At 40.1% G+C, this 14,507-nt stretch overlaps 1 protein-coding gene across 4 annotated transcripts in view; it reads right to left on the bottom strand.

The window, feature by feature from the left end:
- The window catches only part of pip5k1ca (phosphatidylinositol-4-phosphate 5-kinase, type I, gamma a), a 121,550-nt gene that overhangs the window by 68,348 nt on the left and 38,695 nt on the right, over positions 1-14,507 (bottom strand). For all 4 annotated transcript variants that reach the window (XM_034180310.1, XM_034180309.1, XM_034180311.1 and 1 more), the window contains one exon: positions 9,966-10,118. In XM_034180310.1, the coding sequence (XP_034036201.1) occupies positions 9,966-10,118 (153 nt within the window). The remainder of the gene's footprint in view (positions 1-9,965; positions 10,119-14,507) is intronic.

The raw sequence follows: 14,507 nt of genomic DNA, 5'->3' as shown, positions 1-14,507 counted from the left end.
ATACGGTGCAGGCACCGTACTACACAGTGATGCTGCTGTTCAGGATGCACTCAATGGTACCCCTATAAAAGGCAGAAAGTAGAGTCGCTGTTGGGCTTTTTTGGACAGAGATGTGGTGTTGATGTTCCAGGACAGGTCTTGGGAGATGTGTACACCCAGGAACTTTATGCTGCTCATCCGCTCCACTTCAGCACCATTGATGGTTAATGGAGCATGCTGAGCGGGCTCTCTCCTGAAATCCACGACAATCTCCTTTGTCTTCTCCACATTCAGGTGGAGATTACTGTCCATGCACCACGTGGCCAGGCGACTCACCTCACTCCTGTAGCTTGTCTCATCGTTGTTGTTGATGACACCCACCACAGTCTGTCATCTACAAACTTGATGAAGAGGTTGTAGCTGGATGTAGGTGTGCAGTCGTGGGTCAGCAGAGTGAAGATGAGGGGCTCACCACACATCCTTGAGGGGGGCCCCTGTGTTCAGCGTGATGGTGCTGGAGGTGCTGCTGCCGACCCGAACTGGCTGTGGTCTCCCCGTCAGAAGGTCCAGCAGCCAGTTACACAGGGAGGTAGGTGTAAGTCCCAGCTGGACTAGTTGATGAGCTGCTGGGGGATGACTGTGTTGAATGCTGAGCTGAAGTCGATGAACAGCATTCTGACGTGTGAGTCCTTGGTCTCCAGGTTAGTGAGGACTGAGTGGACGGCAGTGGAGATAGTATCATCGATCGAGCGGTTGGATCGATATGCAAACTGGTAGGGGTCCAGTGCGGGGGTAGGGCAGATTTGATATGGTCCATGACTAGCCGCTCGAAGCACTTCTTAAAGATGGGAGTGAGTGCGACCGGGCGGTAGTCATTGTAGCAGGAAGGAGACGACTTCTTCTGGACCGGGATGATGGTGGTGGCTTTGAGGCACGTCGGGACAACAGCTTGTCTCAGAGAGATGTTGAAGATGTCCGTGAAGACATCCGTGAACTCGTAAGCACAGTCTCTCAGGACCTGACCAGGAATATCGTTGGGACCGGGGGCTTTCCTAGTGTTGATCCTTCTGAGCGTTCACCTCATGCTATCTGAAGATAGTGACAGCACCTGGTCGTCAGAAGGCGGAGGGATCTTCTGTGCTGGAATGTTGTTGTCTGCCTCAAAGTGAGCGAAGAAGTCGTTCAGCTGATTCAGCAGAGAGGGAGTGTTGTCGCAGGTCTGCGGGGTGGGCTTATAGTCCGTGATGGTCTGAATACCCTGCCATAGGTTCCTGGAGTCTCTGCTGTCCTTGAAGCGGCCAGCAATCCTCGTGGATTAGCCTCTCTGATCCCCCGTGACAGGTTGGCCCTGGCTGTCCTTTTACCCACCTCGTCCCCAGCACTGAAGGCAGCGTGTCGAGCCTTCAGGAGCCTGTGGACTTCCCCTGTCAGCCAAGGTTTCTGACTGGCCCGAATGGAGATGGCTCTGGAGAACGTGACGTCATCCATGCACTTCCTCATGTAGGCAGTGATGGTCTTCGTGTACTCCTGGAGGTCTGTGGTGTTATTGTAGGTGGCTGCCTGTCTGATCATGCTCCAGTCAGTAGTGGAAAAGCAGTCTTGGAGCGCTTCTGATGCCCCCTCTGGCCACACCCGGATCTCCTTTTTGGCTGGTTTCATAACCTTAACCAGCTGTCTGTATGCAGGCATCAGCATAACAATGGAGTGGTCGGAGATCCCAAGGTGGGGGAGGGAGGAGACTTTGTAGGCTTCCTTGTGTGTGGTGTAAACATTGTCCAAGATATCGGTGCCTCTAGTGGGAAAGTTGACATGTCCATGGAGTTGAATTTCAATTTCAAGGTTCCTCACTTTGTCAGTGTGATGTATGACACACGAGCCTAGGCTAAGCATTAACTGGTCAAATTGATGCCGATGTCTCACTGGACCAAGTACCATCATTTCAGTCTTATCAGAGTTTAAAAGTAGGAAGTTTCCAGACATCCAATTTCTCATTGATGCAAGGCAATCTTCTAAGGATTTTATGTGGATGAGATTACCAGCAGTTATCAGCATGTATAACTGAGTATCATCAGCATAGCAGTGAATGGTAATCCCAAAACGCTGCAATATGTGCCCAAGGGGTGCTATATAAAGGGAGAAAAGCAGGAGGCCTAAGACGGACCCCTGTGGAACCCCAAATTTCATGTCACTAAGGTTAGAGGTAGTGTTACTGTACAGAACACAGTGAGAAAGACTGGTCAAGTATGACGTCAACCATGCAAAGGCACTCCCAGTAATCCCAAAATGATTTTCCAGCCTATCAAGTAGAATATCATGATCCACTGTATCAAATGCAGCACTGAGATCTAACAGCACCAGAACCGTAGTGGTGTCCGAATCTATTGCAAGCAGAAGACCATTCACCACTTTAGTGAGAGCCGTCTCTGTGGAATGATATTTTCTAAAAGCAGACTGCAGTGGCTCAAAGAGATTATTCTCAGTAAGACAGTCCATGAGCTGCCGTGACACCACTTTTTCCAGAATTTTAGAGCAAAATGATAGATTTGATATTGGCCGATAGTATTTCAATACACTAGGGTCAAGATAAGATTTCTTAAGTAATGGTTTATTCACTGCAGATTTGAAACATTTAGGAACAGACCCAGAAGTTAAAGAAAGATTACTAATTTCCAGCACAGTTGACCCAAGAGTGGGCCACAGGTCCTTAAAAAGTTTTGTTGGTATAGGATCATATAAACAGGTTGTGCATTTTGTTAACATTACGAGTTTCATCAGCATGCCTAGAGAGATACTCTCAAATTCTGTAAATCTAGGTAATACCTCAGTAATGGCGCCCACCTCAATAGTAGGTTGTAGTGGCTGGGTTGAGGCATGCTGGGATATGTTCAACCTAATGTCATCTATTTTCTTCTCAAAGTAATCCAGGAAATCTTGTGCTGTAAAAGGAGAGCAAACTACAGGTGGTTGTCCATGAATAAGTGTTGCCACCTTGTCGAACAAGAACTTTGAGCTATGCTTGAACCCATAAGAACCCATAATAACAGTGAAGGAGCATCCTCTGCTCTCAGCCACATATGGTCCTTCTGTCAGCATTACCAGAGCTGAGTGATGATGAGCCAAAAACACAGCCAAGTGAGAAAGAAGAGACTGAGCATGAAAGAAAGGCTGGAGGATCGATGGATTAAAATGTGCATCTGAGTGGGAGATCATGGAAAATAAAGCATCCTGAGAAAAGAAAGGGCAGGCAGAGTGACATGACAAGTAATGACATTTAAAGTTGTGGGTGGATGAAAAGACAAGGCATACTGTAAAATCTGAAGGGTGAATTTGCAGTGGGGTGAGAAGTGTCAGCAGTGAAGTCAGTGACAGCACTGTGATGTATAAGCTGCCCAGAGTCAGACCCCTCAGCTGGTTAGTTGCAGATGACGTGTGCAGCTCCACCAATGCTGTCTGTTATGTGTTTGCTGCAAACATCCACTGTATGTTCACTTTATGGCCCAGTCACACGGCATACGACAATTCCTAAACGAAGCAGAAAAAGTAAAAAAGTCACAATTCGTTGAGAAAAGGTGGACGAAAGAGATTTATCACCGATTAGCCTGCAAATCGAGAGTGCAAAAGGGACGAAAGAGAAATGAAATGAAACCGGAGCTAACGTTGATCTCGACGCTTTAAACGAAATGCGCCTAGAGCCACTGCTCGAGCAGTGTGGGTGTGCATCTCTGAGTTCCAGGATTCGTCGTTGCAACGGAGCTCATAGCACGTGAGTCCTGGAGAAACTGCAAACAGAAGCTCTGGAGATCTGTGCACACGTCAGTGGACCCACCTCCTCTGGTTCCTTGTCCAGAACAAAAGAGGGATCATCTCCTTCATCATCAGAACCCTCACTGTCTGACGACATAATACGCGCATGCAGGAGCCGCCGCCGCCGCTATATTCAAGTACTGTCAGAAATTACACTACTTTTTTGTTGTTTTCAAATTCACCTAGATAAAAAAAAATCCAAGCAAACAGACTGAGTTTGCCGTGCAATTTCCGACAGTACACGAATGCAGCGGCAGCAGCAGCACTCAGAAACGGCTTCTGCACTGTATGAAAACATTTAGCTGGTTGAACGAAGTCGAACTAAACACTAACATTACAAAAACTAAGAACGACAGCAAAACGAAATACGGACGAATTGAGGTTTTTGTTGCCCTTCATTCAAATTTTTCGACAGTTTAAAAATCCTGAGGAAGCGCCAGCTTCAGGAACAAAGCTGAGCAAAGGTTAAATGATGCCAACAAAAGTCAACGAAAGTCCAGATTTCTTTTTTCGTTTGGGCTTCGTTGCCCTTCGTTAAGTGCCGTGTGAATGGGCCATTAGATTTGATCATTGTTGTTTCTGACTGGTGAAACCTGGGTGTATTTATCACAGGTCTGGCACTGTGTATTTATTCTTAGGTACGACTTCACTGGTTTTTGTTGGTATGCCGCTGTAGCACCCAATTAAAATTATAATCTCCTTTTTTGGAAGTTCATATTCAATTACTGGTTTTGCAAAATGCTCTTGCTCATTTGGTTCCCAAGGTTGTTCCTTAGTTTGCTAATTACAGTAAGTACAAATCTACATTTGCTTGTTAGTCTGTCTTGGTTTCATCCTGTCCTTGCATGGAGATCTTTGGTCAGTCTACTGTCATGATCCTGCCTTTGGGGGCTCGTGTCAGTTTTGTACTCGTTTCAGCTTCCTTGATATGAACATTTGTATTTATATTCTTGTCATGCTCTTGTTATCACTGGTTTTGTTTTCTGTTTGTCATTCGTTTATTGTGGTCCTCTGTTAGTGATTTTGTAGTTTCTGGTTTTGTTTCATTTACCTTCTGTGTTTTTGTAATCTGATAATGTTCCATTATTTTTCATTGCATTATGCTGTAGTCTCTGGTTTTGTATTTCTGTTTATTATTTATTTTCAGTGTAGTCACACTTTGTGTAAATGACCTTTTGTATTTCAGACAATTTCTAAAAATGTGTTGTTTTCATGTTAATTCATTTATTTTTCTGAGCGTTCTTTAAAGCCAGGTTATTTCTTCAATTATAACAATTTGCTGCTTTTATTTTGAAAAGCACCGCACCGAAAAAAAAGTTTTGTCGTCAGTGTATCTGTATTGAAAACATGTGCCTGCTGATGCTGACGGGAAGAAAAGTAATATTGTTTAATTAACACCTGGCTGATAAGGGCACAGTGTTTGTGGTCATTTCTTTTCATGTGACGTTTTGTGCCTAGCTCAAATAAAAAGAAGGAGTCACTTCATAGATTTTGAATGCCAGAGATTTATTTGTGTGTTTTAAATTATCTTTATAATATAGGTTGACTTTGGGTTAAATTGGCTAAAAAGTGTTTTTTCTACAATATAACAGTTAAAAACTACATAATATCATTTGGCTGAATATTGTGGGGCTATGGTATGGTGGATTCATTGCAGTGAAAGAGGATACTTATATTTTTATTTATTTATTTTGTCTTTTATAGCTCTTACGGTGTGTTCAAATGTTCTTAAGGCTCGCGAAAATAAACACCATGAACGATCAGCTAAAGAGTGTGACCATCATTCAGCCGGGGACGCTACACTTTCTGTTGCCATTTTATTATCGGTTATTGTATTTACATTTATACTTTTGCCAGTGTCAGTTCTGGGGTTGGGTATCGAGAAACTTTTTTTTCGAGTATCGTTAAGAAATGATTCGATCCACCGATATCAATAGCCTTTGTGCTTAATGATTCCTCTATCAGTCTTTCAGAGCAGCCGTTGTTTTTGAGGGTGTCAGGAAAATTATCATTCCTCTACGTTGATACAGACCCTGCAGTGGGTCTGTAATCGTTTCTGCAGTCGTTTCTGCAGCGCGACTCCACTTTGAAGTGTGAACCAATGAAGCAATGCTTCGATCCACTGGCTTGTTGGTTCTTTGATTCCCTGCTTTTCAGAAGCGACAAATCTGCTTCTTAGCCCCTCTCAAAGCCATTAAAATATCGTGAGTCACTTTTGTGTAGATTAAAGTAACTAACTGGGACTCTTGTCTTGTTGCAGTCAAGAAACGAGAATCGTCCTCCGTTCCGTTGGCACAGCTTCAAACACTGTGCAGCTCTCTGCCGAGACAGAGTCCCGTCGGAATTAATAACTTCAAAACGAATCGCCACTTTAAATAAAATGACACCTCTTTACAAACGTTGCAATATAGACAAGAAACTATAATCGACTAAAACATTTTTTCATCCCAAAATGAGATGTGCTGCATTTGGTGCTTACATCCTCAGCTGTTTTCAAGTTAGCATACAAACCATCTAAAAACAGAAACAGCCACTCGGCACTCTAACCACTCCACAATGGCCAACGGCATTCTTACAATATGCTTCGGTGCACTACCTTTTGCAAACCTCTTTCAGTGGAAAAGGTCACAGCCCATGTGCTAAGACCCTAATATTTCTAAAAGATTAAACAAATTGCTGCAGTGGCGATTGGCAAAAGCTGTGGTGCATGTAAAAACACACATCCAGAGGCAGTGAACCTCACAGGCAGCAGCAGCAGCACCATGGACATACATGGAGTTGCTCCTGGTTAAATTCAGAGTGTGGAGGCGTCAAGGCTGGAAAAATCATGTTTGTTCAGCTTATTTACAGAACATCCAGCTACAACACCGGACAGTTCGTTATAAAACTATGTACCACGCGGTCTCACTTAGACATGAGTCATTATGGCAAAATGGATATCATGCTTACTGAATAACGTCTTAAGAATAAAGTCTTATATGTAAAATTATGACTCAAAATAACATCAGGAGAGACCAGGAGTGAAATAAGAGTGAGTGGTGCACATACACAGTGATCTGCAGCGTGAAACAAACACACAAACATTTACAGACTCACTGCTGAGACCTGAAGCAGCACGGTGAAGCAGCCAAATGTAGACATGGAACCTTTCATCTTTAGCTACATATGAAGGATTCCAATCACAAATTAAACACACACATCAGTGAATCTATACCTATTATATACTGTACATGGATGTAATAAAACGGCTCAGATACATGGCTTATGTGTGTTGCTCAAAGCAATCCGATTGGCTATTTTGACATGTACAACAAACACATCTCCTGAAGCCTCATGTGTGGAGCACCACACAACAGGAAAGCTGTGTGTCATTCAAAAAGCCCATGTGTTGCAGTGCTGATCTCAGAGTGCTGATGACGTGCTAAAACGATTATGGATTTCCAAATTAATGGATATGTGGCCTTATTTTTCATTATTTCATCTGCGTTGTTTTTTATTGAGACTATTAAAACACATTTCTGGCCTGGCAGGGGTTCTCATAGGTTTGGCAGGCCGCAGAGCCTGGACTACAGTCGGGGAAACACTGCCATGGATACATCTCATTCTGTTTTCATTGCTCCAAGTGCAGCGGGAGAGATTTTAACTGAATGAAGCCTCACTCAGTCTACAGGAAGAAAAAACGGCCAAACTCTGTGTGAGATGTGGACATCATGTACCTGTGTTCAGCGCCATAGAAGGTCGTAGACTGCCTGTGGAGGCTTTTTGCCCTGCACATACAAATTGTCGTGTACCTGAACCAAGCCAGGAGCATGGCTAGTAGGCATGTATGACAGTAAGACGCACGGTCATTGCACAGGCCACATGTAAGAAGTACTACACGAGTACTCCACACTTGCTATTTGTCTGGGCTGCAAGACAAAGGTATATCTCACTCTCCATCCCTATGCGTGGCATGGAATACAGTGCATGCAACACAAGTGGCCAAACTCTGGGTATACATTTATTGGTGATATCACGTAGCATGTAGCACTGGAGAACAGAAGAAGAGGGAGCTGCCAGGATTATATTCCACAGAACATAACAGATACTCTCCCCTCCGAATAATGTGATGCATCATGTTGAATCACATTGTATCACATTATGAGGAACTGATTCACCATCAAATACATATCAGATCGCATCGAATCGGGAACAGGGGTGAATCGTATCACATCATATCATCAGTATCGTCATATACATTTCAACACGCTTTACTTTTTCTTGTTTCCCCCCCCTTTTTAATACTATTATATTTATGGAAAAATTGGAGGAGTGGGGTACAATTAGTTATACCTAACAGCTAACGTTAGCTTATCTAGCCGGCTGTATCACCCTTTATCTTAGCTTACAATATAGCTGGTTCTTTTCTGTTTGTTAAATGTTGAAATTGGCCCTATCCTGCAATGATAAAGAATCCTTAAAAAAATTACTGGATCCAGATCGTGTTCCGGATCATTACCAAAATTTAATGATTTCTAAGTTAGCAATCACCCCTGGTAAAAATTTCATTGAAATCTGTTGAGGATTTTTTGAGTTATCCTGCTAACAAACCAACCAACCAACAAACAAACGGACGAGGCCAAAAACATAACCTCCTTGGCGGAGGTAATAAAATTAGGCAGGTGCATAAATTTGGGCAACCTTGTCGTTTTATTGAATTGAATACATTTAGCACTAATTATTAGAACACAAAATTGGTTTGGTAAGCTCATTGACCCTTGACTTCCTTACACAGGTGAATCTAATCATGAGAAAGGGTATTTAAGGTGACCATTTGCAAATGCTTCTCCTCTTTGCATCTCTTCTAATGAGTGGCAACATGGGAGCCTCTAAACAACTCTCAAAGAATTATTGCACACTTTCTGTAAATCCTATAAACTTCATTTCACTTGTCAAATATCACTGTGTGTATGTCTGCTATATGGAAATCATCAGGGGTGCCCAACCTTTTACATACAACTATATATATAATTCAATCAGGAAAAAGCCTCATGAGATTAAATTTCTCTTCTGCAACACTGACCTGGCCAAGAAGGCAGCATAAAACACTGTTACTAATCCAAACTTACACTTACAACTGTCACACACAACAACTCAAAGAAACCACAGTATCCAATTCATATGCAATAAAAGGTCAAAAACAATCACGATGTTGATATGGTTTTTAAACTGATTTTGGCAAACTTTAACAGCAATAGCATTGACAAAGGGAGCTATTTTCATGATGATTTAAAAATCAACTTAAATTCCCCCACAGACATCAGCTCTGCCAAGTTCAGATTGCTTTCTAAGTTGTTCCAGGATGAAGGAGCAGCATAATTAAAAGGATTTTTCAGTTCCATTCTCTCTTGACCAGCATCTGTAAATTATTATGACAGCAAAGGTTACATGTTCCTAAACATGTATGTAGACAGATTAGAGAAAGAACAAGGCCAAGACTAGTTTTATAAATAAAAAACAACCAAATGTGAGAGCCTGTGAACATACTGGCCATTTAGCAGTGGCATACAGAGTACAATGATGTGTGTAATTTCCACAGTGAGTAATAAAATGCACAAAGCACAATGATGCAAAGTGTATCATTTCTTTCTTTTGACACTGGTCAGGTGCATTCATAAAAAGCAAGTCACCATAATCCAGCAAAGGTAAAAAAAAAGTTGCTGATATCAAACATTGCCTTGTCTGGAGGGGAAAATTACACTTCTTCCTAAAAAAGAAACCCAATTTAACCTTCATCTTGGCAACAAGGTTGTCAATATATAATCTGAATGACAGGTTCTGATCAAGGATGATACCCAATATAGTTTTATAGAGCCATTTCTATTTCAGCCCCTTGAGTAGTTGAAATCTCAGGATCAGAGCAACCTATCTTTAGCGCAAGCTATTTCATTCTAGTCAAAAACTTTATATGAAACATTTCCATTCAGATTGTCACTGATTATTAGGGTCCATGTGAAGCCAGCTTTTAAAGTGAGTACATATGTTATATATTTCTCATATTTTAAATTCACTGTCAAAGAGTTTTTTTTGTTGTTTTTTTTTTACAAAAATAGACACAATATCCAGAGATTGTTTTTCATATTAACATTTGACATTTTACTTGTAAATACAGTGGGCTCAAATCTTTTTGTGACTTTGCTTACCATGTAGTATCCAGGCAGCAGTTTCTGTAAGAATTCAGCCTCCTTATGCATGACAGTCTTGATGATAAACTCATCGTCCTTTGTAAGGTAGAAGACTGAGCCACTTGCTCCAGGATTGGATAGTTCAATCAGGGGCTCATTACACAGGGAGTACTGCAGGTACAAATATACACAAACATGAGAAGAGAGAGGTACTAATTAAAACCCAACAGTGTGGATTTCCTTAGATTCTTTAATCTCAACATCTGCATGAATACATTCAACATACAACATTCCTCATCAACAACTGAAGGAAACAGTAAACAGTGATTTTTGATTATGTTAATCCAAGGGTCATCATTCTTGCACATAATTAATCATACTTATTTAAAAAGAGACAATATTGCAAGCTCATTTTTATATTAACCTTGTATCAAACTGGTTGAATAATATTTTGTGGAATTTCTGAAAGAATGAAACAAACAGAAACTTGCACTGTTGTTCTCTGGGTGAACAGTCTGCTTTAAATCCACCCAGATTTAAAGGGCATATTGCACTCGAATCAACACCATCTTTAAAAAAAAATTAAATACCAGATTATGAATTATTACTTCCAACTCTTTAACTTGTGCAAGACCTGATGTAGCTGATAAACCACAAACACGACTGGCTAAAGGATAAAATTCATGGTTAGATCCATTGTGTTTTGAGGATCAGCGGTTAAGCAGTGGGCTCCAGACCAGAGGAACCTCACTTCAAACCCCCCTCTGGCTGGAAAATCACTAAGGGCCCTTGGGCATGGTCCTTGATCCCCAAGCTGATCCCAGTGTGTAGTGACGGCCTTGCATGGCAGCACCCTGACATCATTGTGTGTGTGTGTGTGTGTGTGTGTGTGTGTGTGTGTGTGTGTGTGTGTGTGTGTGTGTGTGTGTGTGTGTGTGTGTGTGTGTGTGTGAATGGATGAATACAAGGCATTAGTGTGAAGTACTTTGAGCTTCTGATATTGAGTCAGATCAGTCAGCTTCTGATATTAACGCACATCCAGACACTTCTGTCTGTGAGGTCTTTCTTAGCAACGTGCTTAGCAACGCCGGCTGGTGTGACAACAACCGAGCTGGGTGGATTGTTGAAGTAGCGGACAGTTTTATTAGATACAAGTTTTTTTATGTTTAGCTGCTGTTTTTTTTAATGCCTGGGCAATATGATTCAGTGGGTTGTACCAAAAAAGCAAGAAAGAAAATTAAAATCATCATGATGTTAAAAACAAAACATAGGCTGCAAAATTTGGGCAGCATGGCCCTCCTCGGCACAGGCCAGTATTTCATAAAGCATAATGATGACACACCAAGACGATTATGCATCACATCGACTCACTTTTTTATTATGAATTTTATTATGCATGAAATGTGTGTTTCTGCTCGTGCTGGTGCTCTGTCTGCAAAGGAAGTTCCTAACGGATAAATAAAGTTATTTTGATTTTGATTTTACTTTGGGGGGAAATAATCAGCAGCATGGCCCCTCCTGGAGCAGACCAGCAATTCACAAAATGCATACATAAATGATATAAAATACAAATCACTTTCATAATTACCCAGTGTGTCTATGAGGTAGGAATAAATATCGGGATACTGAACATCTGGCCATTGAGTGGGATCATTTTTCCATCCTCTAGCTTCGAGTTGGTATGGACAACATGCTAGTCCTGCTGCTGCTGATTTGGTTTATATCACTCCCAGGCAATATTATTCAAACCCTCTGAATAGGTGAAGGCCACACTAAGGCCCCAACAATATAAATAAAACGAAATTCAAACAAATAATTACTTAAATCTGGAATTCAAGAGCAAATACCACTCTGAAATACACAATGTATTTCTATGGTAAAACATGTCAACAACTGCGTATTGTCACGCCAGCGACTGACCTGACACAGAAGTAAACTGGCAGTGACGTTGCTGCAATCCAATCATTTGATGGAAAAGTGCTACATAAATGCAGTCCATTTCTGATTCTCACGCTGTGCTTGTACGAGACATACTAGTAAAAAAAAAAAACCTCTCACTTTCCTTCTCAAAATATTACATCTTTGGAAAATCTGTCCACCTAATAAGCAAAACTAGTCATATGTCTACATCCTTGCCAAATACACATTTTAACCATTTTGATGTATTCACCATCAAACTCCACTGATTTCACACTGAATCACATCCCTGACCTGGGTGGGGTTTCCTAATAAAGATCAATCTGAAGAGCCTTTTCTACAAATATCCTCTTTTAATTTTCTTTTTTTTTGTACAGCTCCTTATCAAAGTGGCTTGTCACAGAAAAGGCTTGTCCATGATGATTACAGCTTTTTGAAGGGAGCTGTCCATGGTGCTGATTTAACTGGAACACAGGGAAAATGTGTCAGTCATTCTACTGTATATTTAATCCTCTGAACCATGCAACCCGCCTGCAGGTTTGAAAAAAATGTTTTGTAAAAAAAACAAAAAAACTAGAAACTGTACAAACAAAAAATACCATCACATTTTCCTTTAACCAACCAAATGCTCTAAACATATGACAGGAAAACTAACCAAATCTAAGCTTCAAACAGTGATATTTCATCAAAATGACTTCATTCTATAGAGCTCACTTAAAATTTACCAAAAATAAAACGTTTGCTCTATCCATATTTGAAAATTGATTAGAAAAGAAAATTCTGCACTCTGAAGTGCAACTGGTAAGCCTTCAAAGAGTCACGTGATAAAAATTCAGCAAATCTTCATGGAAAGAATAGAGTTATGGAAAGAGAGAAAGTAGCACAGAAAAAAAACATATGTATAATATGTATAATATGTGGGGTCTATTTTTTGCTACAATGTAATACACTGGCACATTTAGAAAAATGTTGTATATATAGAGTACATCTTTATTACATTTTTGGAAAACTAATAAACAAAGACATTGCACTTGTATTTTTTATGCTTTTGTTGATTAATGACTTTCTGTACAAAAACATTTCTTTGTTATAACTAATTGTAGCCATTATTTTTCAGATCTCACAGAGGTACAGATTTTCCAGGTGGATTAAAAAGTACGTAAGCTCACAGGTGTGAATAATATGATGGAAAAAAAAACAGCCAGAAACAGCTTTGGGGCCAGAGGGTTAATATACAAAAATGATGGTGCCTAAATGTTGCAAACAACACAAGAAATGTGTTAGATAGTTTAACTGATAAAGAATTCATCATGACAATGGGAGTATATGCAGTCTGAACTGTTATTTCTGTACTGTATGGATTAAAAGTAAGTTTTCAAAAATTTACATATCAGTTGCAGTTGCAGATGTCAAACAATCAACATTTCAGAACTAAACTAATCCACATATATTTATGTGTATCATCTGCTATCAACAAAAATTACACTGGTCAACACAATTTTCAACTGATTTTTGGTCATCTGGGGGCACTGAATCCAAATGTGGTGTTAGTTTTTTACCAATCACATCACATTTTTGAGATATGAAAACATATTTCTCATTTCCAGCATTGAAGCAAAACCTGCAGTTTCGCATACCTCTTCAGCGCCATAAACAATAATGGCTTTTGTTCATATTTTGCAAATCTGGTTTAAAAACTATGCTTTTGAAGCTGCTTTTGTGCGTGATTATTGGCGTCAAACTCTTGTGTAAATGAGCACCTTCTGCATAATCCATCAACATGGAACACAAAGATTGCAATCAATAAATAAATAAATAAATACATACATACATACATACATACATACATACATACATACATACATACATACATACAATGTTATGTGATAGAGGAAATCTGAGCTCAGATTCAGATTCAGCAAGCCAGAATGACCCTAAATCAGTTCTCAAAGTCCACGCAAGAAATCTTTTGTACTTGTTAACCAGTGTTATCCACAGGCAGTGGTGTTACAGAGCCTAGGGATTAAAAATAATTAATTAACTAAAATAAATTGAAACGGAAAAAAAAAAAAAAAAAGAGTTTCATTTTAGTTGGATAAAATTAATATTCTGTCACAGCACACTAATAAAACAGTCAATGAAACTGATAACATACACTGAAGTTGTAAATAATAATTCTGTGGTCTCAGTGATCTGTTTTTACTGTGATCATGTCTATGCCGATACAGAAGATGTGATAAACACCAGTAACATGTTGTCAGATAAAAATCCTCAATGCGATAATATCTATAACTTATAACAAATTAAACTATGTCTGTGATCACCACTCTGAGGTCTATATAGTATGTGAAACACACTACAGATCATCAATGGTCTTGATTAACTTTTAGACTTAACATGTAGCTGAATAAACCACAAAAAAAGGATCATTCAGTTTTTGGATCCTGATGTAAATTGTTGAACCTCTGAAAACCCTCTTAGATTTTTACGATCATTTTAATGGGCATCTCAAATTTTGTTGCCTTTGGGAAACATGTTTCTATATTTAAAAAGACCTACAGGAGTGATTGTGCAGTCATGTAGAATTCCAGCTGTGAGATGATACTCCAGTTGAGGTTAGCAGTCGAATCACAGCCACAGCTA

The sequence above is a fragment of the Thalassophryne amazonica genome, chromosome 10, assembly GCF_902500255.1.
Source record: "Thalassophryne amazonica chromosome 10, fThaAma1.1, whole genome shotgun sequence".
Taxonomy (NCBI): domain Eukaryota; kingdom Metazoa; phylum Chordata; class Actinopteri; order Batrachoidiformes; family Batrachoididae; genus Thalassophryne; species Thalassophryne amazonica.
The sequence above is the reverse complement of the archived record's forward strand: the minus strand, read 5'-3'. Positions and strand labels throughout refer to the sequence as shown.